This window comes from Lynx canadensis, chromosome C1 (assembly GCF_007474595.2).
Source record: "Lynx canadensis isolate LIC74 chromosome C1, mLynCan4.pri.v2, whole genome shotgun sequence".
NCBI classification, from domain to species: Eukaryota; Metazoa; Chordata; class Mammalia; order Carnivora; family Felidae; genus Lynx; species Lynx canadensis.
The window spans coordinates 20,688,001-20,715,835 of record NC_044310.1 but is presented as its reverse complement, the minus strand read 5'-3'; the positions used below and the strand labels follow the sequence as shown (position 1 = coordinate 20,715,835).

Here is a 27,835-nt window from a genome sequence, read left to right as displayed (position 1 = left end):
TCACTCTGCCGACGCCGGGCAGGTGTGGCCGCGTGCTCCCCGGGGACGAGCGAGCCAGGCGGCCGGGCGCCCGAGGTCACGGCGCTAGCAGCGCGCGCAGGCCCAGCAGCGCCGCGAGCAGGAGCGCGAGCCGGGGCGCGGGCGCGGCGCCGGGGGCGCGCAGGCAGGCGGCGTAAGCGTCGAAGGCCACCTCGCGCATCGCGCACACGTGCTCGGCGCTGCAGGCCGGGTCGCAGGCCTCCCTGTCGTAGCTGACGGAGTTGTAGACGTAGTAGCGCTGCAACGTGCCGGGGTCGCTGGCGATGCGGCCCAGCGCCGCGTGCATGGAGCGGGAGCCTGCGTCGGGCACCCCGTAGGCCTCGGTCAACCGGTACTCAAGCTCCCAGAGCGGGATCCCCTTTTCGTTCGCCTGGCTCAGGTTCACGAAGTAGGTCACCATGTCCTGGTGGAGGGAGGGAGGAGGGTAGGCCATGAGCAGCCGTCAGCTCCCACCCCCCAACCCTGCACCTTGCATTTGCCCCCAGACTCTTTGTAACTATGACTGCTGTTGCTGACGAGGTACCTGCACTTAATACCCGATTTCACAAATGAGGAAACTGAGTCCCAAAGAGTTTAATTAATTTGGGCAGGGTCCTACGGGTATTTAGTAGCAGTGGCAGGTTTGGAATCCAGGTTGTTAACCCTGCGGCCTACGCGTTTTCTGTCCCAGATACACAGGAAATGTTTATAGAATTAATAGATAAAAAGCAACTTTAAAAAGTAGGATGAGGTGCCTGGCTGAACGAGGTTATGGGATTGTGGCTGCCGAGGGCTTGGGATACACTCAAGACCCCTAGGTCTCCAGTGCATCTTCAGAACTAGAATCTGGAAAGGTTTATCTGTCCAATGCTTTCCACTTAACTTTGTGGGCCTGCCTCAAGTCACTAGAAGTGGGGTAAGAGGAGCTGCTATGAATAGATGGTAACTTCCCCCTGGGCACATTACATTATTTCATTTGGTCCTCTCCAAACCCTGTGAGGTACTGTTACCCCCATAAACGGAGGCCAAAGAGGTAAAAAAAAATTTCATGAGTGGTGGAAAACCCAGGCCTCTCTGACTCCCTCCCTGAGAAGGATGTGGAGTATGTTGGGGGCAGGGGGGACGAAGAACCAGGCTGTGATTCCTCTGCTAAGGCCCTCTGAGTGCCCATGTGGACAACAGGCCATACTCTTGAAAGTCCTAAAAAAAAAAAAAAAAAAAAAAAGCCCTCAGACCTCTTTTCCATACACATTTGCTCTGGAATCAAGGACCTACGTTATCTCATCCAGCCCCTGGCTATAAATGTCCTCTCTCAACACCCAGATTAAATCTCTATATCCACCTCTTCCCGGGCCTGCTCTTTGAATACCCTGCTGCCTCTTCCCTGGGCACTTTTGCCTGGATAGCATCTAGACCTCCCAAAGTTAACAGGTCCCCAACCAGACTTCTGATCTTCCCTCTGAAACCTGTTCCTCGCGCAGTGATCCCATTTCAGTGAAGGACAGCTTCACCCTTCCGGGCGCTGAGGCCAGAGCCGGGACTCCTGTCTCTCACACTGTTATCCAGTCCACCGGCAAATCCTATCTTCTCTGCCTTCGGCACACATCCAGGATCCGGGGCATCTCACCGCCCCACTGCCACACCCTGGCCCGCGGCACCGTCACCTCTCAGTGATTATTGTTGTCACCTCCTAACTGATCCCCCCCCTCCCCACCGCCATTTCTGCCCTTGCTTGCCCTTTAAGCCTGTTCTCCGAATAGCAGACGTGGCGGTTTTGTAAAATTACAAGTCAGAATATTTAGTTCTTCCGCTCCAAACCCTTCACATCCAGAGTCCCACTCATGGCTGACATGATCTGACCTCATTCTTCCCACTCTCCCTTTGTGCCTTCCTCTGCAGCCACAGACCTCCTTGCTCTTCCCTAACACACTGAGCACACTCCCACCCCAGGGCCTCTGAACTTGCTCTTTCCTCGCCTTCCCCCCCCCCCCACACACCATGCTCACGTGGTTCCCTCCCTCAATTTACTCAGAATTCAAATGTCACCCTATCAGTGACCCTTCCCTGCCTCACCCATCTCACAGCATACATACATACCCTACCGCTGGCACACTGGCCTCCTCACTCTGTTTTCTCCTTAGCGCTTCTCTCCATGCCTCACTTAACTTTCCTGATTTATTTATTGTGTGTCTCCTGTAAGAACGTCAGCTCCAGGAGAGTGGTGACTTTATTATTGTTCACTTATGTATCTCCTGAACTCAGGGCCTGGGAACCAGGGAACACGGTCGATGCTTGGTATATTTTGTTGAATAAATTAAGGAATAATATTTCTTTGCTGTTTCAACAATCGCAAGCACATCCCAGGAGATGAGGGGTTGCTTGATGAGTTAGGGGCCTGCTTTGGCTGGGACCTAGTTGGTATAGGCATGAGGTGGGCAATGGGCATGAGGTCACGACTGTCAGAAGCCTTGAATACCAAGCCAGGGAGATCCAGCTTATAATCTTATGGGCACTGGGGAGCCATTGAAGGTTTTTGAGCAGGAGAGAGACAAGAAGGACTTAAAAAATTAGTTCCTTCTGTAGTATATAGCAGACGAGCTACAGCAGGGCAGGGCTAAAGGCAGGGAGGCCAAGTTGGAGAATGTGATCTAGGGTGAAGGGAGATTTGGGGACAAAAAACTGACCTGATTTGGTTGCAGGATTTGGAGGTGGCTCAGGGGTTCTGAACCTGAGCTCTAGAAGAAGGTGGATTCCCTGGAAGGACTTAGGCAAGGCAGTGATACATTCAGGTCCCTCCCCACCCTCCTCCTCTGGCCCCAACAGACCCAGGCAGGGCTCCTGACCTGCAGGCTCAGTGTGGCTCGGTCGTATTCAAATACCCGGATGCCTGGATTGTTGGCCCCGTTGACCACTCCAGGTAAGGTGGTTTTCCATGGGGTGACCCCCGGTGTAAGGAACATGACGCTGATGGGGGCACCTTTCAGGAGAGAGACAGTGGGACTGAGAGAGGCTGGCAAGAGGAGGAGGGAGCTGGGCTGGCAGTTGCCCTCCTCGCCGAGTACCTGTATCATCATAAAACATCCGGAAGCTGTCAGTGTGGTGGTGACCGAAGAACTGCCCCGCGATGACATGATGGTGCTTCCGGACCACCTTCAAGTACTCCTCATTGAAGCCCTCCCGGAACCAAGCTTTGTTCCGAGTCTTCTCAAAGAACCCTGGGGGCACGTGGCCAATAATGTACACCTGCACAGAAGGGGTACCCAGGAGGGGCTCAAGGATGCCCTCCCCGACCCCTCACGCCTGCCCGCCCTCCTCCCAAAAGGCAAGCAGACAGGATCAAAGGTACCCCTTGCAAAGCAGATTCCGGTACTCTGGGTACCCAGCAAAGATTTCACCTGGTGTTTTCCACTGTGTGCCTTTGCCTGTGCTAAGCCTGCCACCTGGAGTATGCTTTTCTATTTTTCTATTTATGTATTTTGAGAGAGAGAGAGAGACAGAGTGTAAGCCAGGGAGGGGCAGAGCGAGAAGTAGAGAGAGAGAATCCCAAGCAGGCTCTACCCTGTCAGCACAGAGCCCGATGACGGGCTCGATCCCACAAATCATGAGATCATGACCCGAGCCAAAATCAAGAGTCAGACGCTTGGGGCGCCTGGGTGACTCAGTCGGTTGAGCGTCCATCTTCTGCTCAGGTCATGATCTCGTGGTCCATGGGTTCCAGCCCCGAGTCGGGCTCTGTGCTGACAGCTCAGAGCCTGGAGCCTGCTTCAGATTCTGTGTCTCCCTCTCTCTCTGCCCCTCCCCTGCCCATGCTCTGTCTTTTTCTCCCTCTCTCTCAAAAATAAACACGAAGAAAACAAAAAAGTCAGACGCTAACCAACCGAGCCACCCAGGTGGCCCCTAGAATACTCGTACTCTTTTTCACAGGCTGTTGTGTGGATGGAAAAAGCTGCCTCCTGGTACCAGGATGATGAAGGACCCCTCTGTGATGGGGGCATCTTGAGTGGTTGGGCGAGTTTGTGTGGAGGCAGGAGACTCCTTCAGGAAGTGACCCCAGAGAGGTGGGAGGTGGAGGCAGGAGCCGTTACCATTTCCTTAGCTCGGGATGCATTGGTCAGCACGTCTTCCAACCACTGGAACTGCCGAGCAGGGTCGGCCATGCCCGCTGTTTGCTCATTGTTGCCGTAGTACAGGTTGGTGTTGAGGACCACGACTCGCCCAGCCCCACTCAGTCCAGGCAGCTTCTCGGCATAGAAGGCACCTAAGACGTCACAGCCAGAGAGGATCTGAAGGGACCTCTGTGCCCTCCACTCCATGCCCAGCTTCTCCTGCCCTTGCGTCCTCCCTTCCCATCTTTCCCATAGGAGGGGCACGGTGAGTAAAACCAGAGGCTCTGGAGCATTTGTCCCTCCAGATCCACTGTCAACCCCATTCACTCAACACTCTGTCCCAGAAGCTGATCTCTGTGGACTAAACCCGCGGGCTTCTGGTTGGGTTTTCACCATTTGGAACTGAGGACAGGGAAGAGAGTAAGCCAGGGTCACCTTGTGCTGGCCGTGTCTCTGGATCGGTGGCTCTCAGCCACTGATTTTGTCCCCCAGGAACCATTTGGCAGGGGCTGGAGACATGTTTGGTTATCACAGTGGAGGGTGTTACTGGTATCCGGTGGTTAGAGGGCTTGGATGCTGCTATGCTCCCTACAACACACAGGACGGCCCCCACGGTGAATTATCCGGCCCGAGGTGTGAACGGTGCCAAGGATGGGAAACCTGGCCTCAACCGGAGGTCACTGCCCCTTCCTAGGGTTTTTGTGAGGAGTCTCGGAATGTGCTGAGAGTAAGTGCCTGGCACACAGTATATGCTCAATAAACATTCATTTATGATCCTCACTAGTGCCATGGGGTGGAGCGTATGGGCACTGGAGTCGGCCATCTCTAAGCTGGCTGATCTTGGCCAAGTGACTCGACATCTTCAAGCCTCTGGCTCCTTATCCGTAAAATGGGGATAAAATCAGTACCTGTTTCACGGGGTCGTGTTGAAGACAAAATTCAATCAGACCTTGGCATACAAGTAAGTGCTTATAGCTGCAGCTGGTGCTAGTACCTTCTTTGAAGAGAGCGATGGATTCGTTACTGAGCCAGGGCCTCCACAGTTCTGCTACCTGATCATAGATGCTGTTGCTCCCTGCTGGGAGCTGGTTCTTGGGGTGAAAGTCATGATTCCCCAAAGCAGCGAAGACTTTAGTACCTGGGCGGAAAAAAGAGAAATATAAACATATTTATGTGAAAGCGCTTGGTGGAGTTAGTCATTTTCGGTCCGCTAGGAGCCGTCCGCGCTAATGGAGAAACGCCGTGGCACAAATGAGGAAAATACAGAGATAAGCAGAAAACCACATTCAGTGGAATCTGGCTCTACGTTGTTCAGACCTGGGAAGGAAGAGCCGTGAGTTCTCTGATCCCAGTTCCGAACCCCATTCCCAGCATAAAGTTCCCTGGTCAGAAGGAAGCATCAGAGGATGAGAAGAAGAAAGCTAGAAGACCTAAATAACCTTCACATCCATTATCAGCCCCTTGGCAATTTAGTGCTCCCTTGTTCTTGTCGATTCCAGATCCACTGACTTTTAGGGAAAGGGTTTGGTTCACTCGGGGAGCCTTAGGAGTTTCACTCATTCGTGAGTCAAGGGGTGTTTATCGAGCACCTCATGTAGATCTGGGAACCAGGCACCCAGTCCCCGTCCCAGGGGTCTTGCAGTGCAGTGGGGTTGACAGGTATTGAGTAATTAGAGGTGTGAGGGTGTCACAAAAAAGGGAAGAGCCACTTGCAATAGAAGCCTACAACAGGGTGGGGGGTGGAAGGAAAGGAAGGAAAGGAAAGGAAGTGGCTTGTGAATGACTCCTGTGGGGAGGGAGCCCATCAGACTCATTTCCTCCCCAGAAGTAGCCTCATTCTTGCTTGTATTTTACTTCTGTGTCTGGCAAGTAGTAGTTTCTCAATAAAAGTTTCACAATAGGGGCGCCTGGGTGGCTCGGTCGGTTAAGCGTCCGACTTCGGCTCAGGTCATGATCTCACGGTCTGTGAGTTCGAGCCCCGCGTCGGGCTCTGTGCTGACAGCTCAGAGCCTGGAGCCTGTTTCAGATTCTGTGTCTCCCTCTCTCTCTGCCCCTCCCCTGTTCATGCTCTGTCTCTCTCTGTCTCGAAAATAAAAATAAAACGTTAAAAAAAAAAAAGTTTCACAATAAACACGGGGCACCTGGGTGGCTCAGTCAGTTAAGTGTCTTCAGCTCAGGTCATGATCTCACGGCTGTTGAGTTTGAGCCCCAGCTCGGAGCCTGGAGCCTGCTTCAGATTCTGTGCCCCTCTCTCGCTCATGCTCTGTCTCTGTCTCTGTCTCTCTCTCTCTCTCTAGAATAAATAAACATTACAAAAAAAGTTTGACAATGAATAAAAACCCCTCTGAGCTCAGGGCAGGGTTTTGCCTTTAGCCTGGCGTTCCCCAGGGACTGACCTTGAACCAATGAGGGAGGATGGAGCCTCCAGTTCCCACTTGGAGAGATATTTTCACAGAGACTTTTTGCGCTGTAGAGCCTACAAGATCTGAAAGTGCTAAAAGGTCTGCTGAAGGAGGAGGTTGTAAAATTCCCATCAAGAATTGTTTGCAAAGGCAGAAGCCCTCACTGTACCTGCCTGGAAAACCCTCGCCTCTTTAACACAAATGCCACCAGCCTTTAAGAATCCATTTCAGGGGCACCTGGGTGGCTCGGTCAGTTGAGCATCCGACTCTTGGTTTAGGCTTCAGATCGTGGTCTCACGGTCATGAGATCAAGCCCCAAGTCGGGCCCTGCACTGGGCACGGACCCTGCTTAAGTTTCTCTCTTTTTCCCTCTCTCTCTCTCTCTCTGCCCCTCCCTCATGCACACTCCCTCATGCTCTCTCAGAAAAGAAGAAGAAAAAGAAAAAAGAAGCCGTTTAAAAAAAATGCCCCAAGCCCCACAAATCCCTGGAATTCTAAGAACAGATGAGAAGGGAGGAACTCTCTCCTTCCTTCGCTGCTTCTTTGTGCCAGGCACGGTTAGAAGCTTCTGACAAGCACAAGCTCCATGAGGGCACAACCTGGCCAAGTTCCCTCCCCCCTAGAATGGTATCTCACTCACAGTAAGAATAAGATGCTCAATAAATATTTGTTGACTCACTAAATGAGTGAGTGGATTACTTAATCCTGACAACAACCTTCTGGGCAGGTACCGTTCTTTTCCTCGTTTTGCACAGAGAGGAAACTGAGTCTCCAGGGCATTGCCCCGTGGGAACTGGCAGAGACTGAATCGGGACTGAGATCTGTTTGCCCAGCACACCTGCATTCACCACTCAGCCATGCTGGAGGAGAGGGGCCGGGGTTCACAGTGACTCTGATGGGGAACACAGGTGGCACGTGGCCGGAAGAACGCATGACACACGATGTGGATCCGAAATCCGGAGTTGCGGTCCCTTCCTCCCCTGCAGCAATTTGCTTGACTTCTCAGTGCTCCGGCTTTATTTACCAATAAAACGGAGAGTGCTTGCTTGACCTGTGTTGCTGTAATTCTCAGATAATGCCTCGGGGCGCCTGGGTGGCTCAGTCGGTTAAGCATCTGACTCTTGATTTTGACTCCGGTCCCGATCCCAGGGGTCGCGGGATCCATTTGATTTGAACTCTTCTAGTATGTTCTATTTTAACATCTCTACAGGCGGAGTGTAACTTACTGAGGCCATGAGGAAGCACTGTCGTACTTGAATTAACAGCATTTTTGTCCTTAGCAATACATAAAATACGATGCGACTTACAGTTGATAGCGTCTGGAATATTAGGAAATTCAGTAACTGTGCAAGTGTGTTATAAGCTAGAGGATCTTCTAACTTATGTTTGTGTGTTAACTCATACTTAGAAAGCATTTTCTCAGCCATCGTTCCGCTTTTATTCCCGAAGTGCGTGGGGAGCCAAGGAAAGAGGGCTCAGGGTTGGATGAGTTTGAGTCCCTCCCTGGGAACTGACTGGCTCTGAGCCATAGGTTCCTCATCTATGCGTCCAGACAACTAGACCATGCTGCATAAAATGATTCCCATCGAGGGAAGAAGGTGGCAGAAAGGTTGCCTGGAGGACAGATGTGGGGTGGTGACAGCACAGGGCCCCTCCTGGAGTGGCAGTGGCAGTGGTGGATAAGAGTGGCGCTCAGAGCTGGATTCGTGTCCTCACCCTTGCCACGTGACCTTGACCAGTTTACTTGACTCGGAGGCTCACATTTCTCACCGGGAAAGTTGAAACAGTAATAGCACGTCCCTCCAGGATTATCGCAAGGAGCTAAAGCATGTAATGTTCTTAGCACGGTGCCTGACACAGAGCACTCGATGCATAGATACGTGTAGTCACTGCTGCTGCCATATTTATTTGTATCATCATTAGCCCATATCTGGGTCCTGGGGACCCATGACTAAGGCCTTTAGAGGACGCAGCTGTACCAGAACCCGAAGGGAGGGAGTGGGGGGCTAGTGGGCTGCTCTCACGGGTCCCCAGCTGGCAGCCCGAGAGCCTGATTCAGCCCCCACGACCTTGTGTTTGGCACAGGCTGCTTAAAAACATTTTCGGGGTCCATTAGGTGAGGGATGCGGATCCCATTCTCCTTGTCATGTTCCATGGGACTGCTGCCATCATCACTCACAGCTCTGCCTGCCCTCCTGGGCTCTGAAAGCCCTAGAAGCACAAGAACATCACTTTAGCTGGAGCCCAGCATCTCCCGGAGGCCCCTGTAGCCAGGATGGTTTCAGGGCAGTGGATGGCAGCCCTGGGGCCACCGCAGGACATAGGGCTCTCTGCGAGTCCCCATGAGACTTCCTGGGAATCATGCCCGTATGTAACCGTAGATGCCCTGAGACGGGGCCGTGAGTCTGCGTTAAACAGGCAAGGGCAGAAGGCAGCGAAATGTCAGGCATTTCTGTTAATGGGATGCTGCGTGTAAACACAGGCCGGTGATGTCTCACATTCTTTGCAGCGTTGCTGGAAGGGAAGAAACAATCAATCGCCGTGAAGTGCCCCGCCGGGGACTTGGCCAGCAGCCAGTGCTGCCCGTGGTTGAAGGTCGCTCCTCCACATCTTGCTGCTGTTGCTCTCCCACCGTGCCGGACACTGCCTGGGGTTCCGGAACTGTTTCAGGGGAACCAGTGACAGAGTCTTACCTGGAAAGACCTCTCTGATGAGCCTGGTCAGGCGGTCCACAATTCCCAGCACGGCTGCCTCTCCCAGCCTCTCATTGGGCACATGAGGTGTGTCGTCACTGGAAAACACCATCGAGCCGGTTTGGTGTGGGCAGCTCAGGAAGGGGCACGAGAAAAGGAAGGGACAGCCCAGCCGTGAGAAAAGAGGCTGTGGAACTGGCCCTCAGGCATCCCCTGAGAGGGAAGGGCCAGGCTGGAGCTGGGGGTCACGCAAGACGGAGCTCAAACCTGGGCTCTGCCGTTGACCTGCTGTGGGTCCCTGGGCTGGTTGTTTAACCTCTCTGAGCCTCCATTATGTCGTCTGTAAAATAGGGAAGATAATGGTACCTACTCCTAGATTTTCATGAGACTTTATTAAAGGGGGGGAAATTATGTGTGTGTGTGTGTGTGTGTGTGTGTGTGTGTATATATATATATATATATATAAAATGTAGACTGGTGGGACCACTTTCTGCCTTATAAAGGGCATATTTCCTGGGCAGCTCTCCTAACTTGGAAAGTCTTTTCCTTTATCTTCTTTTTTTTTGTAACTTCTGCTTTTTGGGTTTTGTTTTGTTTTGTTTTGTTTTGTTTTTTTAAATTTTTTTTAACGTTTATTTTTGAGACAGAGAGAGACAGAGCATGAATGGGGAGGGTCAGAGAGAAGTAAACACAGAATCTGAAACAGGCTCCAGGCTCCGAGCTGTCAGCACAGAGCCTGATGTGGGGCTCGAACTCACGGACTGTGAGATCATGACCTGAGCCAAAGTCGGCCACTTAACCGACTGAGCCACCCAGGCGCCCCTGGGGTTTTTTTTAAGCTTATTTATTTTTAGAGAGAGAGAGAGAATGTGCGTGCGTGCATAAGCAAGGAAGGAACAGAGAGAGAGAGAGAGAGAATGAGAATCCCAAGCAGGTTCCATGCTCATTGCAGAGCCCAACACAGGGCTCCATCCCACGACCCTGGAATCATGACCTGAGCTGAAATCAAAGAGTCGGACACTCAACCTACTGAGCCACCCAGGCGCCCTTGTTTTCCTTTCTCTTTAAAAAAATAAATAAATAATAAATACAAAATAAAATGTAGAATAGTAGCTGCTCAGTTATAATTATTATTTAAAGAGGGAAGCTTGAGAGTTCCAGTCCCATCTTGCAGGCCCCCAGGAAGCTCGGGGTGGAAAAGTCATCTCTGAGTCCTGCTGTGTTCCCTAAAGGGTTCTCAGGAGTTTGGAGCTGGCTTCAGAGTTTAGAGTTCAAATCTACTCTACCGCAGATCCAGGACCTGCCCCAGGACCGTTCTGTCCCTCGTTCGGCTGACCTAAATTCCTGGATCCAAGTTAGAAATACACAGCAAGGCCAGGGAGCAGGGAGGAGAATGGGGAAAGGCAGGTTAGGGGATGGGTCGGAGCCCCCACAATCTAAAGCCTGAGGACCCTGCTGGACCTGACAGGGTGAGGCAGCCGCTGCCCAGGTGCCCTCCGCCCCCTCCCCACCGCCCCCCATCCCCGGAGAAGTTAAGTAGCTTAATTAATAGTACTGCTACCGTTGCTAACAGCTCACCGTGGCTTACTTTGTGCCAGGGGCTTTCTGTGTGTGACACCCACAGCCCCGTGGGCTTCCCATCGATAATCCTACAATGTGAGTTCTATTGTTAGTCCTGTTTGACAGATAAAGAATCCAGGCACAGAGAGTTTAGAATCCAGGGTCTGAGTTTAGTCAGACTGGCTCCAGGGTCCACGCTTACACTCATCACACCCTGCTGCATTCCTGACACCCTCCTCAGGGCTGCAAGAGGAACCTCTCGGCCCTGTCTTCCCCAGGGACAGGCCAGGGGTCCAGAGTCATCAGAACAAAGTTCCTTTTTTATTTGTCCCTATTTTGGAGGATCTAATTCTTTCTTTTGGAAAACACTTGCAGTTTCTTGGGGCGCCTGGGTGGCTCAGGCCGTTAAGCGTCCGACTTCCGGCTCAGGTCATGATCTCACAGCTCAGGGGTTCGAGCCCCGAGTAGGGCTCTGTGCTGGCAGCTCAGAGCCTGAAGCCTGCTTCGGATTTCTGTGCCTCGTTCTCTCTCTGCCCCTCCTCCACTCATGTTCTGCCTTTCTCCCTCTCAAAACTAAATAAACAGGGGCGCCTGGGTGGCTCAGTCGGTTGAGCGTTCGACTTCGGCTCAGGTCATGATCTCACGGCTCCTGGGTTCGAGCCCCGCATCGGGATCTCTGCTGACCACTCAGAGCCTGGAGCCTGCTTTGGATTCTGTGTCTCCCTCTCTGCTACTCCCCCAACTCACGCTCTGTCTCTCTCTCTCTCAAAAATAAATAAACATTAAAAAAAGAAAACAAAACTAAATAAACATTAAAAAAAAAAGAAAGAAAGAAAACACTTCCAGTTTCTACAGATTACCCCTAAGGGATGGCAACTTGCCCAGGGAAGTCAAACTTTTTAGAAATTGAATTGTAAAAGGTCCCAGAGGTTTCCCGGAAACATCCTGTTTCTGTTAAAGGGTCAGAATTTCCCAAAGTAGTCACCTTTCCCAGAGGGCTCACGTCTTTCAGAATGTTGCACGTCCCTCCCACAGCTCCTCTTCAGAGAATTCAGAGCAGAGGCTCCCGGAGCCAGATGCCTCTTGGGAGCAAGAGTTCAAGGTCATGGCTTAAAGCTCACTCTCTTCTTAGACTGATTCCTGAGCTGCCCAGGACTGCCCTGAGACACTGCCCCATTTCTTTTTTGTTGTTGTTTTTTAAGTTCATTTATTTATTTATGTTGAGAGAGAGTGTGCAAGCAGGGGAGGGGCAGAGAGAAAGGGAGAGAGAGAATCCCAAGTAGGCTCCATGCTCAGTGTGGAGCCTGACATGGGGCTTGATCTCACGACCGCAAGATCACCACCTGAACCGATACGAAGAGTTGGACGCTTACCCGACTGAGCCACCCAGACGCCACGACCCTGTCACATTTCTTAAGCATCTAGTTTCCCCCCCCTCCCACCACCACCAACCACAGGGTCCATCTGAGGGTCATTCCCGGTCACTCCCATGCCACACTAAAGGACAGCTGAGGGCATCATGGGTTTGATCCTGCCCTGTAGAAGTGTCCATTGAGGCTGAAAGAGGGAGCAAGAGGTCAGAGCTCCTGCCAGCCTTCTTCACCAGCTCCCTGGATACCACTTCCTGTGAGAAGCCCTCCCCGATCCTGCCAGATGGAATCAGGTGCCCTGCGAAGCTCCCGCATCCCCCAGTGACCCTCTCTCCTTGCTGGGATACGGTGGTTCAGTGGACTCGTCTGCATCGCCCCAAGACCGTGAGCTCCTTGAAGGCCAGTCCAGGTCTTATCATCTCGGCTCCCCAAGTGTCTACCCCAGGGGCTGAACACAAGTTCTTGGTAGGTCAGCCAAGGGAGGGAGAAAGGCGCCGGTGAGCGAAGGGTGGACCTCGAGTGACAAGGACCGCCAGTGCTAAGGGAAGTTGGAGGACTCACGGCAGCGTCCTTGGATAAGAAGCAGAAATGGAGTCTGGCTGAGCAGAAATCACCCCACGTGCTATCTTCGGGCAGAACAGTCTGACCAGTGAGAACCCTCCAGGGCCAGGGCAGCCAGGACGCTTGGTCCCAATGCCAGACCACTCTCAGGCTCTCTGATGTGGTTGGAAGGAGCAGGGTTCGGAGCCCATGGCCAAGAAAGAATTCTTGAGACCTCTTCGGTGCAAAGAGGGTGGTTTTATTAGGGTACAGGGACAGGACCTGTGGGCAAAAACAGCTGCACTGGGGTTGTGAGGAGCGACTGGTTATATAAGATTTTCTATCCTGTGGAGGAGAGGGTGATGTTAGGGCTCCAGGAAATTGAGTTATAGGTTTCTGGGGGGAAGTGGGGTCTGATTATTGATAAGATTGCTTTTTTTCTTACAAAACATAAAGCCCGGGGCTCCTGGCTGACTCAGTCGGTTAAGTGTCCGACTTCGGCTCAGATCACAGTCTCACGGTTCGTGAGTTCGAGCCCCGCATTGGGCTCTGTGCCGATAGCTTGGAGCTCGGAGCCTGCTTCGGATTCTGTGTCTCCCTCTCTCTCTGCCCCTCCCCTGCTCGCACTCTGTCTCTCTCTGTCTCTCTCAAAAGTAAACATTAAAGATTTTTTAAAAAATAAAAAACAAAATAAATCATTAAAACAGTTGCAAACTGATGGAGACCCATGTCCCGCATGACTGTGATCTCTATCAGTTAACCACTTGCTTTTTCCTTTCCCTTTCCTTCATTCTTGGACAGCCAGGAGCCTGAGAATGTCACACATATCCCACCTGGGGGCAGGAATAGGGTTCTGGGGTGTTACCTTGCGCTTTGTCCTCAGCTTGCCTTTTGCTCCCTCCTCACCTCTACCTTCTTCCCTCCCTGCATTTGGATCTCTAGGGCTTGGAGTCCCTAAACACCGGTGGGAGTGGCCCCAGTGTTTGTCCACCTGACTTAAAATCCAGGAACTCTTGGGGCGCCTGGGTGGCTCAGTCCGTTGAGCATCCAACTCTTGATATTGGCTCAGGTCATGATCCCAGAGTTGTGGGATCAAGCCCCAGCACTCTGCACGGAGTGTGGAGCCTGCTTTTGAGATTCTCTCTCTTTCTCTCTCTCTCTCTCTCTCTCTCCCTCTCTGTCCCTCTCCCCCACTCACATGAGTACAGGGATTCTCTCTCTCTCTCTCTCCCTCTCTCTCAAATAAAAAATTAAAAAAAAAAATCCAATAGCTGTCCACATACCCAGATGGGCCATGACTGTCCCCAGCCTCAGAGTGAGCTGCGTTCTGCTAAGTCTGGGAGACACAGAGTCAAGGGCACAAATTTTGGGATCAGCCAGGCCAAGAGTCCTTTGAGCAAGTTGCATAACTTTGAGCTTTAGGTTCGTAGACTCTGAATCAGGACTGGTGAGAGGCCAAATGGAGATAGTGTGGGGAGGGTGCCAGGCCGGCAGGTGAAGGCTAGCTCTTGTGACTGCTCTCACCCGGTCCAGAGGATGAAGTCTGGCTTGGGCTCGATCTCCTTCATGGCATAGATGGAGGAGTTGATGAGGACCCAGGGAGAGTCGCAGAGGTAGTCACCCCAGGGGCCTGCATTGGGCACCGGCTGGGAGCCAGCTGATGGGCACACCTGGAGGGGGTCTTCAGACACCTTGTAGTCAGGGTCAAGGTGCAGGTCCGAGATGTGCCAGAACTTCCCTGCAGAGGAAAGGAGACCCTCTTCAATGCTGGTCCCTCCCTGAGCCTGGATGGCGAAGGCGCCCAGGGGTACCCTGGGCTGGGAGAGAGCAAGCTGTAAATGTGAAATGAAGTTTCCTCTGAAGCCAGCGTTCAGAGAAAAAGAGCCACAGGTCTGACTTTGCCCAGGGAGGCACTGAGAGTAGGAGAGAAAAAGATTGGCTCTGTCCCTGCCCTGTGACCTTTGACCTTCCCCATCTCCCCACCTCAGGGGACCCAGCAGCAGCGTGAAGGATTGGGCTTCGTGACCCTCAAAGAATCCTTTGGGAGTTAGTTCTAAGCAGAGTGCCTGTTTTAAAGCAAAGTTTGGGGAGGGGCACCTGGGTGGCTCAGTCGGTTGAGCGTCCAGCGTCAGCTCAGGTCATGATCTCGCGGTTTGTGAGTTCGAGCCCCGCATCGGGCTCTGTGCTGCCAGCTCAGAGCCTTGGAGCCTGCTTCGGATCCTGTGTCTCCCTCTCTCTCTGCCCCTCCCCCACTCATGCTCTGTCTCTCTCTCTCTCCTTCAAAAATAAATAAAAATATTAAAAAAAAAGAGCAAACTTTGGGGAGTGTCATGGATAAGCACTCAGGCTCTGGAGCCACATAAAAGCTGTGTGACCTTGGGTGAGTTGCTTCACCTTTCTGAGCCCAGAACCAGAGGCAGATCTTCTCAGGCTCCAGAGAAATACAGACGAAAATCTGAGCTGGGAGAAAGTGTACACACCAATTGCCTTGTAAGATCTTGCTAATTAGCGAAAGCCTGGGGGACATGTGTGGAGATGCAGCTCAGCAGTGCTGGGCGAGAAAAGAAGGAATGTTCCTTCAGGTTGGGCCGAGTTTCTGGTGTGTGTACTTAGTGGCTCTGGATGCAGCTGGGAGTGGCCCTGAAGTGGTCAACTGAAACCTGGTCTCAGCCAACTAAGGGCGGCTGAGATGCCAGAAAACCTCTTGGTGTGAGGGGAGCCTGGCTGGCTCAGGTGGTAGAGATACTCTCGATCTTGGGGTTCTAAATGAGTCCCATGTTGGGTACACAGATTCCTTAAAAATAAAGCCTCAAAAAAAAAAAAAAAAAAAATCTCTCGGTGCGATCGAGAGAAAGGAGTCCCAACGAAGAAAACGAGCTACATGGGGCGGATTTGTCATCTGTACCCAGTACAGCACAGTGGATAAGTAGTTTCGAGGAGGCTTATGGAACAGGTTTGGCCTCTGCCCTAAAGCCTGGAATTTCCTCACCCTCCACCATTGCTGTCGCTTCCTCCTCCATTTCCTGTGTCATTTAATGCCAATAGTCGTACCCACCCCCCACCCCCGCCCTGCCCCCAGCCCAGGAAATTGGGTCAGCCTGGGAGCCCCAGCTTCTGCAGCTTTCATGGTTGGATGGCCGGGGCACCACCCAAGCCACAGGGCATTCAGTGTGGCTCTAGGAGAGGTCCGAAGGTCAAGTCCAGCCCCTGATCCTCTCTCTCTATGACTTCTCACCTCTCCTTATCTAAACCTGGCCCCAGGAAAGGATCAGAAGCTTACTTATACTAAGGTGCAAATGACTGATTAAATCTTGATCCCTCCCAAGGTCATTACATAGTCACCAGAGCCCTGCAGGTACAGTTGACCCTTGGACAGTGCAGGTTAGGGGCACCGACCCTCCCTCAGTCACAAATCTGTGCATAACTATGACTCCCTCAAAACTTAACTACTAATAGCCTACTGTTGACCCCAGAAGCCTTACTGATAACATAAACGGTTTATAAACACTTATTTTGTATGTTACATATATATATGATATACTGTATTGGTACAATAAAGTAAGCTAGAGAAAAAGTGTTATTAAGAAAATCATAAGGAAGAGGAAATACTGTATCAAAAAATCTGTATGTAAGTGGACCTACAGTTCGCACTTGTGTTCTTCAAGGGTCACCTATATTGATCACCACCCCCATTTTGCAGATAAGAAAACTAAGGCTCAGAGGTCAACCTGCCTGAGATCAAACGGTAAATGGTGGAGGTCCTGCGTCTCTTGATTCTCTCCCAGGAAGATGTGATTGCTAACGGGGTAAAACCGATGCCTTTTTATTTTAGATATGTCTTCTTGTAGTCTTTTGCAGTCTATGCCTGCATGTTTATTCTTTACCCAAACTGAGAGTCTTTGTTTCTAATGGGGGCAATTTAAACTTGTTACACGGGCCATGACTGCATGTGAAATTACTCCTACAGAGACAAAATCCCGAGCCAGAGGAAAGAAACTGCCCCGTTTCAACTAGTAAATGGGCAGAGTTGGTAGGCTTTCCTGAGCCCCTGCACAGAGACTGAAAGGGGGGTCACATCCGCTTCCAAGCCGGAGACGGGGCTGACCAGGTCGGACGCATGAGAGGCCCTTTGCCCTTCTCTCTGGAGAGTGATCCCCCCCACCCCCCCACCCCCGCCCCGCCCAAGACCATGCAGAGACCGTTCCCCTGCCTCAGGCCGGCTCTTTTCCGCTAACCATCAACAGGGAGCTGATCTGCCCTTTTGATGTCATCCCTCAAAGAACTCAGTGAAAGTTGCTTCACTTCAGAAACTCCAGTCTGCTGACAGGCTCACGGGTCAGCTGTTGGTTTCTCTCTTCCCACAAGCTCCCTTCCCATGAGCTCTGGTCTAGTCAGAGTGTAGAACTGAAACTCCTTCCAGCCTCCCTGGCATTCCTCGTGGTGTGTGTGTGTGTGTGTGTGTGTGTACCTGCACGTGCCCCGGAGGCCCGACTCCAGGAGAGGCCAGGATGGTGGAAGGAATGGCGTAGAGAGCAGGGGGCTCCACCTCCTTGGGCTCTGGTGTCTTCACTGTGGAAGTAAATCACACAGACCTCACACAAAAGAACTCACCCCAGTCTTTCGCCTCGTAGGGCCTCTTTCTGGCTTCTCTGCGGCCTTCCCCAGTCTTCCCCAGGCCATTGCTCGCATGGCTGCTTTGTGCTCCTCATTCAGGCCTCAGCCCAAAGGTCACCACCTCAAAGAAGCCTTCCTTGACTACCTTTTCTCAAGTTCCATCCCCCACCACCCGTCTGGTCGCTAGTTATCGCCTCCCTCAGTTTTATTTTCTTCAGAACACTCTCACATAATGAAATGAGCTTATCGACTTGTGTATCATCCACCTTCCCTGTCTACTCTGTCAGTTCCGTGAGAGATGCCGCCTGTCTTGTTCATCTCTGTGTCCTCAGCACCTCGAGCAGTGCCTGGGAGGTGGAAGATGCCCGAACAGATGTTCAATCGGTGAGCAAGGCTGCGAGGAAGATGATGGGACTAGTGAGACCCAAAGAATGTTAGCCAGGTGCCCTTTACATGCTCATCTCATTTCATCCTTGCCGCCATTCTGTGAGGTGGGATTCTTATGCCCGTTTCACAGATGAGGAAACTGAGGCTCAAACCCAGCCCTCTCTGACTCCAAAGCTGAGACACAATGTTGACTCGGAGCCTCCAACAGATGGCTTTTATAAAACATGTATGTTGCCCACAGAAGGGTGGAAACCACAGGCTTCTATGGAATTAGCCACAGACTGTGAGGAATTAAGCTCTAATTAAAACGTCATGGAGGGGCGCCTGGGTGTCTCAGGCGGTTAAGCATCCAACTCTTGATGCTTGGATGGCACCCGGCCATGTGGTGGACAAGCCAGCCTGTGCTCATTCCCTGGGCCACTCTGCCCCTCAGGCCTCAGTTTTTCTTCTCTTCTGGAACCTCTGTTTCCTCAAACATAAGATGAGAATATTGCACAAAGGTTATCCGAAGGCCCTGCCGGTTCTAATGCTATTATTATTGTGTATAACCCACACCACAAGATGATCGTGGTCCCTATTTTAGTCCTTTGTTTTTGACCCTAAGCATCGACCCCAAACATTTCCATTATAATTCCTCCTCTGGAAACCGAGGCCCTCCAAAACACAGAGGGTTCCCTTGTTAAATCCAACATTTAGGACCCCTTGTGGTAAGTACATAAATTGCTCTCTCTTCATGACAGCCCCCTAGGCTTACTCTTGAGGGAAATGTTTTCCTACCATGCTAACCCACACTGAAAGAGACTGTTTCTCTGCAATTAGAAACTGAAGGATAGGGGCGCCTGGGTGGCTCAGTGGGTTGAGCATCCGACTCTTGATTTCAGCTCAGGTCATGATCCCAGGGTCATGGGATCAAGTCCCGCATGGGGCTCTGTGCTGAGCATGGAACCTGTTTAGAATTCTCTCCCCCTCTCTCCCTCTGCCCCTCTCCCCCGCTCATGCACTCTCTCACTCTCTAAAATAAAAATAAAAGAGTGTGTCTCTACCATTTATTTATTTTTTTTTTAATTTTTTTTTTCAACGTTTATTTATTTTTGGGACAGAGAGAGACAGAGCATGAACGGGGGAGGGGCAGAGAGAGAGGGAGACACAGAATCAGAAACAGGCTCCAGGCTCCGAGCCATCAGCCCAGAGCCTGACGCGGGGCTCGAACTCCCGGACCGCGAGATCGTGACCCGGCTGAAGTCGGACGCTTAACCGACTGCGCCACCCAGGCGCCCCTCTACCATTTATTTTTTAAAAAATGAAGCTGAAAGACAAGGCCGTGCTGCACGGGGGCTACATGGGAGGAGACAGAGCCAGGGAGCAGGCACCCCACCCAAGCTCTTCGCTAAGGAAGGTGCAAGCAGGAACCCCACAGTTCAAGAGCAGGTATGATTGCTCTCCGACTGGGTGTCTCAAAGTTCTCCTGCACTTGAGGAAAGATTTGGACTCTGAAAAAACCTAGCGGTACTGTGGAATTCTTTTAAAATTTCATTTTGGGGACACCTGGGTGGCTCAGTCACTTAAGCGTCTGACTCTTTGTATCAGCTCACGTCAGGATCTCACGGTTTCGTGGGTTCAAGACCCGCTTCCGGCCCCGCTCTGGCAGTGCGGAGTCTGCTTGGGATTCTCTGTCCTCCCCACCCCCCCGCCCTGCCCCTCCCCCATTTGTGCTGTCTCTGTCTCTCAAAATAAATAAATACGCTTAAAAAATAAAATAAAATGTAATTTTGTTTTTTAAAGTATAGATGTATACATTCCAGAAAGTTTGGAGAAAAGAGAAAAAAATAGTACCTATAAAACCCACCATCCCAAGAGGACCCTTCCAAGGGCATACTGTGTAAGGCAGCTGAGTACGGACTTGGTCTTGCCACTTCCTAGCTGTGGGACCTTGGGCAAGTGTGGAGCCTCCTCTGAGTCTCATTTTCCTCATCCGCAAAATGGGCATAATGGTAATAGTACCTGCTTTATAGGGTCTATAAAAACCAAATGAGGTTTTTCTTCTCTCATTTTTCTTTTTTTTTAAAATTTTTTTTAACATTTATTTATTTATTTTATTTTTTTTTTTTTCCAACGTTTATTTTTATTTTTGGGACAGCGAGAGACAGAGCATGAACGGGGGAGGGGCAGAGAGAGAGGGAGACACAGAATCGGAAACAGGCTCCAGGCTCCGAGCCATCAGCCCAGAGCCTGACGCGGGGCTCGAACTCACGGACCGCGAGATCGTGACCTGGCTGAAGTCGGACGCTTAACCGACTGCGCCACCCAGGCGCCCCAACATTTATTTATTTTTGAGACAGAGAGAGACAGAGCATGAACGGGGGACGGGCAGAGAGAGAGGGAGACACAGAATCGGAAACAGGCTCCAGGCTCTGAGCCATCAGCCCAGAGCCCGACGCGGGGCTCGAACTCACGGACCGCAAGATCGTGACCTGAGCTGAAGTCGGACGCTTAACCGACTGCGCCACCCAGGCACCCCTTCTCTAATTTTTCAAGTGGGTTTTGAAAGGACAGCTGATAAGCCACTAACATCAGCCTGGCCCCTCCTAAGTCTCAGAAAATAAATGTTAGCTCTTCTTGGCTCTTTGCTTTAGTGTCTCTTTGTTTTGACATAGCATTATTTTATAAACAGAGTAACGTTGTACTGCTTGGGTTCATGTCCCAACTCGGACATTTACTACACGTGTAACCTTGGGTTGGTCATTTAACTTCTCTGAGGCTCCGTGACCTTGATAATCCCTACCTGACAAGGCTGCTGTGAGGGTATTATGTAACAATTTCAGCAGTGCCTGGCATACAAGTACTTGATAAATATCCCTATTGTTCTCAGTTTTGCTGCGACGCCTTAAAACTCTTCCACTGGGTGGTTTTTTTCCACAATCTCTTCAGCTATTCCATTACTGCTGTCAGCATAAACAACGCTGCAATGAACATCTTAGTGCCTTTGTGGGGCGGGGAGATCCATTTTAGCCACTAGGACTCTGGGCTGTGGGGTGCCCACTGGCATTTGGATTTCCAAGAAAGCACATTTAAAAGCGAAAGAGGGGCGCCTGGGTGGCTCAGTCGGGTGCTTGAACGTCTGACTTCAGCTCAGGTCATGATCTCACCATTCATGGGTTCGAGCCCGGTGTTGGGCTCTGTGCTGACAGCTCAGAGCCTGGAGCCTGCTTCCAGTTCTGTGTCTCCTTCTCTCTCAGCCGCTCCCCCATTCGTTCTCTCTCTCTCTCCCTCTCCTTCTCCCTCTCTCTCTCTCTCTCTCTCAAAAATAAACATTAAAACACTTTCAAAAAGAAAAGAAAAGAAAAGTGAAAGAGCGAGAGAGTGAGAGATCCTTGCAACCATTCCCGCCCTCCAGTCAGACTGGCAGGGCCCGGAGTCCCCCAGCAGGGTCGAAGGAGGACTGCCACTCAGCGTCTCCTGGACACGTTGCCCTCACAGGGAATGACACACTGTCAGCACTCATCCCGGCGACACTTCCTCCTTGAGGTCAGAGCTTTTAGAGCCAAGTCCCTCTCAGGCGTCTCGCTCTGGTCTCCGGCCCCAGGCCCCGTGCTCCTCCTCGCTGGCCTCTGGGATGCGGCCACACCAGCAGAGTGCTTTGCCAGGGCTCCCAGCTGCTCCTGGGTAGTGTCTGGGGACATGCACTGACCAGGGGAGCACCTAGCAGCTCCAGCCTGGGAGAACTGAGCTCCGCCGAGCAAGCCACCAGCAGAGCCCTGACCCCTTTCAGCCTCAGTTTCTGCAGCTACAGAAAGGGTGGAGGGTCACCTCTAAGGTCCCATCCGAGGACTCCCGGAAAGGGCAATCTAGGATCCTAAGGAAAATTCCAAGTCCAGCCGGCCCACTGACTCCTCTTTCAACGCATGGAAATCCTTAACGGGCATCCCCAACTGGACACATCCCTAATCAACCTGCCACCCCCTCCTGCTGCACCTCAGCCAATGACAACTCGGTCCTCACAGCTGCTGAGACAAAAATCTTGGAGTCACCCCAGAGTCCTTCTGTCACCCCCACCGTCTGCCAGCAAGTTTTGTCCAGAATCACACCGTCTCCAACCACCCCTGCTCCTACCGCCCCGGGGATCCTCCACCTCCTCTCACGGGACGATGGCAACAGCCCCCCATGGGCTTGGCTGCTTCTCTTTTACCAGGGAGCCCAGGACTGAGGGAGCGTCCAGGTCACTGAACTTCCGGTGCTAAAACTAGGCAAGTCTCGGGCACACTGAGACCCTGCCTTTACCCCACTGCTGTCTCCTCTCAACATGCAGCCCAGGGAGCCTTTTAAACTCACACAAGACAGGGACACCTGGGTGGCTCAGTCGGTTGAGCATCCGACTTCAGCTCAGCTCATGATCTCATGGTTCATGGGTTCGAGCCCCATGTCAGGCTCTGTGCTGACAGCGCAGAGCCTGGAGCCTGCTTTGGATTCTGTGTCTCCCTCTCTCTCTGCCCCTCCCCCGCTCATGCTCTGTCTCTCTCTGTCTCAAAAATAAATATAAACATTAAAAAATTTTCTTTTAAACCTACACAAGTCAGGTCACCCCACAGCTCTCCCCAAACCCTCTAATGGTGTCCCATTCTACCCTGAGTCCTCACATTGTCTACATGCTTATATGTGAGCTGACGCCAGCCCCCAGCGCCCTCCCTCCCCCCATCATGCCCCCAACTTCATCTCTCCCACTCACCTTGCCTACTCTGCCCCAGCCACTCTGGCCCCATGCTCGTCCTCATATGCATCACCTGAGCATCAGGCTCAGGGCCTGTGTGCTTTGTGAGCTCCCTTACTGGAATGTTCTCCTGGATGTCCATATGGCTCTCTCCCTCACTGCTTCAGGTCTCTACCCAAATGTCACTTCCTGGCCACTCGTAAGTACCCCCATCCCCCGCTCCCACCCCTTTATTCTGCTTTATTATTCGCCATAACACTTATTATCTCCTAGAAGACCATGCATTTACTTGTTCGTGTGTCTTTTGGTCTGTTTCTCCCCAGGTGAAGGGCTGCTTCACTAGGGCTCGGCTTTGTTCCTTTTCCTTTCTGTCCCATTCCTGGTTCCTAGAATAGTGCATGATATGCAAATGGCCCTTAACCAACGTTTGCCGAATGAATTCATGAATCTGCCCGCCACCTTCTGCCTCTACCAGATGGCTGGCTCTTATGTGCCCACATCTCTTAGTGAAGCCAGTGTCCCTCCCCTGGCCAGCCCTGGCCTCCACTTCAAATCTTCAGGCCCAAAGAGCAGCCCCTTCCCACCCCCACTGACTCTCTCCCAGGCCTCCCTGCCCTAGCTTCCTGCCTTGCTATTTTTAGCAACATTTTCAGCTTTCTGTGAGCAGTCCCCAGCAGCCAGGATCGAGTTCATAGTACAAAACAAAGGCATCAAAGGCATTTGCAGCACCTACCTGGTTCAGCCCTGGTGACTCCCCAGTGGGCCAAGAAAATCAGCAGCTTGAACAGCCTCATCTTTGGGACTCGCCTCGTCTTTAGGGCTCACTTCACGGGAGCCACAGGACTCCCCCCGAATCTGTGACTGAAACTGCAGGCTTCCTAACTAGATGTTGTTGGCCATGGGCCTGAGCACGCGTTCCCGTCCTGTTTCCCTGTGTGCCTAGTCATCCAAGGCCCTGCCTCCTCTGGCTTTTCTGCCTTTGCCTCGAAGGGCGTGAGCAGGGCTTGCCCAGGAAGATGCACCAGCCAGGCCTTTGAACTCTGAGGGGTAGAAAGCCACACCTGTCCTGCCTGTCAGTCCAGCCAGTAACTGGATTCTCCGGGAAACTCACTCGGCACCAGCCACTGAGCAGCAAATATCACCTACTTTCAGAGGTTTTACGTTGCCCCACCCTCAGCAGAACAAACAAAGCTGGATGAAACGGCTGGCCTTTGCCATCAAAGGAACTTACTGCTAGCTGGAGCTCCAGATGCCCTAGCATAAGAGAACCAAGACCGAGTCATCCGTTCATTTATTCCAGGAACCCATGTCCCCAGGAGACAGAAGGGACCCAGGACAGCCCCTGCCTTCAACAGGGAGAGGGAAACCAGTGGACTGCAGTTTATTTATTTATTAAAAATATTTTTTTAATGTTTAATTTTGAGAGAGACAGACACACACAGAGTGTGAGCAAGGGAGGGGCAGAGAGAGAGGGAGACACAGGATCCGAGGCAGGCTCCAGGCTCCGAGCTGTCAGCACAGAGCCCGACGTGGGGCTCGAACTCACAGACGGTGAGATCGTGACCTGAGCTGAAGTCAGACACTTAACCGACTGAGCCACCCAGGTGCCCCGAGATGCAGTTTAGCCCGTTAGGTGGCTCGACAAACCCAGAGGAGGAATCAAACCCTTGAGGAAAGGGAGGTGATGGGGCTCATATCTTCTTTTATTATGGAAATTACCAAACAGAAGCAGGTAGAGAGAACAGCATCATGAACCCTCAGCATCCATCCTCCAGTTACGACAATTAGGAACTTATGGCCAATCTTACTTCATTTGTACCCCCACCCTAACCTACTGGATTATTCTATAGCAGATTCCAGAGATCATATTGTTTTGCCCATAAATACTCTAAAAGATAAGGCTTCTTTTTTTTTTTTTCTAACAAAGTGATAAAATAAAAAATAAAATACTTGGTCAATGTTTAAATTCCCAACTGTCTCATAATATTTTCTTACAGTTGGTTCATACAAATCAGGATCCAAACCAGGTCTGATGCGGGCAGGCTGAGTCTGAGAACCCAGAGGAGGGTCCCACCAGACCAGCCAAGAGGGTCCTTGACTTCATGCAGCATAGAAATCAAATGCAAGCCAGAGAAAGTAAAAACGGAGTTTATTGAATAGTGTAAGTGATGGGTAGAGAATAACAGATGGGGTGTCTTGGAGACTGAGAAAGGAAAATAGAATAAGTCTTGTTGCTTGGGGCTCGGGGTTTATATTAGAAAAAGATCTAAGGTATGCATTCCTCCAGGAATCCAGGGTAAAGTCCAATCCTAGGCGAGTGTCAGGTGAACAAGCGATGTCATTCCAGGGGCGCCTGGATTTCAGCTCAGGTCATGATCTCACAGTTCGTGAGATTGAGCCCCAACATCATTCTCCACTCTGGCACTGTGACACCTGCTTGGGATTCTTTCTCTTCCTCTCTCTGCCCCTCCCCTGCTCACTCTCTCTGTCTCTGTCTCTCTCAAAAATAAATACATAAACTTAAAAAAAAAACAAACAAAAACAAACAAACAAAAAAACCCTGGTAGCAGAGCCCTCGGGCTGTGGAGGCAGCCCTCAGGTGACTACTGACCTTTGTCCAGGCCTCAGAGCCTCTGGGAAGCCAGGCTGTATCTATGGTTGTCTTGGGGTTCAAGTCCACAGAGTCCAGGAAGGTCAAGAATGAGGCCATGATAGAATCCATGAATGTTGACATCTAGTCCAGTTTTTCTAGAGCAAACATACATTGCTCTCGTGTATTCCTTCATTTACTCTTGTATTTAACAAGTATTCATTAAATACCCTCTGTGTGCCAGATGCTGGTGACATAATGATGGACAAAAATAGTTTACAGTTTACTGAAATAGGCTTTAGTAAAATTCATATAGATTAATGTCAAATTATAACTCTGATGGTGCCCAGTTTGGATGCCATCCGAAAGACCTCAAGCTTTTTCCTACGGGTCATGGGCAATCATGGAAGGTTTTGGAGCAGGTACGTGAAAGGATCATAGAAGAATTCCTTGTGAATTTTCCCTTTGCAGCAGCAGTGACTGACTCAAAAGAATGAGTATCTAATAACAAAACGTGGCATGCCTCAAAGTATACTTTATAATTTGTGTCTGCTCTAAGCTGGGCTTTTTGTGATGGTTGATTCTTAAAGATCCCAGAGAGAGGGGCACCTGGGTGGCTCAGTTGGTTAAGCATCCGACTCTAGATTTCAGCTCACGTTATGATCTCATGGTTCATGGGATCGAGCCCCGTGTCAGGTTCCGTGCTGACAGCAAGGAAGCTGCTTGGGATTCTCTCTCTCCCTCTCTCTCTCTCTCTCTCTCTCTGTCCCTCCACTGCTTGAACATACACACACACACACACACACACACACTCTCTCTCTCTCTCTCTCTCAAAATAAATAAATAAACATTCAGGGGAAAAAAAGATCCCAGAGAGAAATTCTGAAGCTGGCCATACTTAACAAACTCAGCATGGCCAAATCTTCACCGAAGAGGCTTGCTTCTGTTCTTGAATTCCTGATCTGTTTCTCCTTGTTACCCAGATTCACAACTAGACTCCATTCAGGGTTAGCATAGCTCTTGGCACTTCACAGGCACTAAATAAGTATTTGGTGAATAAGTGGATGATGGAGAAATTAAGACTGAATGAAGAACAAATTAATAAGTTGCAGACCTCTTGATGTAAATTAAACAATAAATAAAATTTTTTTAATTTTTTAATTTATTTTTGAGACAGAGAGAGACAGAGCATGAGCAGGGGAGGGGCAGAGAGAGAGAGGGAGACACAGAATCCGAAGCAGGCTCCAGGCCCTGAGCTGTCAGCACAGAGCCAGACGCGGGGCTCGAACTCATGGACTGTGAGATCATGAGCTGAGCTGAAGTCGGACGCTTAACCGACTGAGCCACCCAGGTGCCCCAACAATAAATACATTTTAAAAAAAGATTATATGATTACTTCCACAAGAAAAAAAAATAAGTTGCAGACCTCTTAAATTCTTTCCTTTCCTGTGGCTTTTGCTTTATCACTGCCTCTCTCACTCCCTCTGGCCTGGGGCAGGCCCACAGCATTGCTACCTTGTTTTTTTTTCCCCAGCTTCCTAACAGACCACCCCGCCTGTAGTCTTGGGCCTTCCCTGGCCTGTCCTTGCTCCCTCACTCTGCCAGGGAGATCATCTCACAACCCGGAAGTCATCATGTAACTCCTCCGCTCCAAAACCTTCAGCGGCTTCGGGGGGAAAAGTTAGGTTCTTAGCATGATGTCCAGATTGAGCACTGTCACCCCTTTGGAGGTCCCCCACTTACCATCTGTCCTCTTGGGCACACTTCCTCTTCTGGAGGCACTCTTCAAAGTTGCACAGTTTTGAGAAAAGCCCCTTTTACTTGTGTTGGTTTGATAAGACAACAGCATCCAAGGGCTGAGTGTCTGAGGATGAAGCCATGTTGACGAGGCTGAGGGGATGGGCGTAAAGGAGACACGGAGGGACTGAGCATCGTGGTTAAGAGAGTCAGGAGCACAGAGCGCTAGGTTCGACGCTGGCTCTTCTCTTTACCAGCTCTGTGACCTCAGGCCGATTGCTCAGTCTCACCCACAATGGTCAGGCACCCCGGTGTACCATTAAAAGGTCACAGGAGCAAGGAGATGTTATTCATCCGTAGGTCAGCCAGGCAGGCTGGGCATGGGGCAGCTAGGGACCCCTGGCCGGATACCTCTGCAAGGTGGATTAGCCATCTTGGTCGGATGGGGACTGGAGGCGTTCCCAGGACCAGGTACTTTCAGTTGTAAAACTGGGAAAGTCCTGGGCAAACTGGGATGAGTGGTCACCCTATACCCGGGCCCCTGCCAACCTCGTGTGTTTAATCCGGCATATGTTATTTTGTACACGTGTCTACGATATGGAAAAAAGTTGGGAATTCTGTAAAGTGGGGATTGGAAAAGGTTGGGAAGCTCAGTTTCTTCATCTGTAAAGTGGGGGTGCTAAGAGTGCTTACCTCATTTGGTTGTCGTGAAGATTAAGTGAATAAAGCAGGACCTTTTGATCCTGCGCTTTTGACCCAGAGGCACAGCCAGATTCTATGTCTTTGCCAACCAAGGGCCCCTTGCTCCAAGATTTAAAAAAAAAAACAAAAACAAAACTATCCACAATTTATCTGCCAGTGTTACAAATGTGAGGTACAGTAGCACACTACGTTAAATTGGAAAAATAAATGCAAACTCCTCACCTTAAAAAAATAATTATTGTCAGTGCCGATTACTAATAACTATTGTCATTGCTGATTACTAAGAGGGCTCCAAGGGCAGCAGCCCCCTGCCCAGAGACAACTCTCAGAAGGCTCATGTGTGCTGTTCTCCTCCAGAGGAGGGGCAATGAGTCCATGGCTTAGGGAAAGAGAAAACTGGAACATCCTCCT

The 27,835-nt window shown here is 51.0% G+C and overlaps 1 protein-coding gene across 1 annotated transcript; it reads right to left on the bottom strand.

The window, feature by feature from the left end:
* Positions 1-76: 76 nt before the first annotated feature.
* On the bottom strand, positions 77-23,359 carry SMPDL3B (sphingomyelin phosphodiesterase acid like 3B). Its single transcript, XM_030327714.1, has 8 exons — positions 23,129-23,359; positions 14,214-14,427; positions 9,220-9,317; positions 5,119-5,262; positions 4,104-4,276; positions 3,081-3,261; positions 2,862-2,995; positions 77-442 (listed from the first exon to the last, which is right to left on the bottom strand). The coding sequence occupies exons 1-8, from the start codon at positions 23,187-23,189 to the stop codon at positions 77-79; spliced, it is 1,371 nt and encodes a 456-aa protein (XP_030183574.1). The 5' UTR covers positions 23,190-23,359.
* Between the last annotated feature and the right edge of the window lie 4,476 nt (positions 23,360-27,835).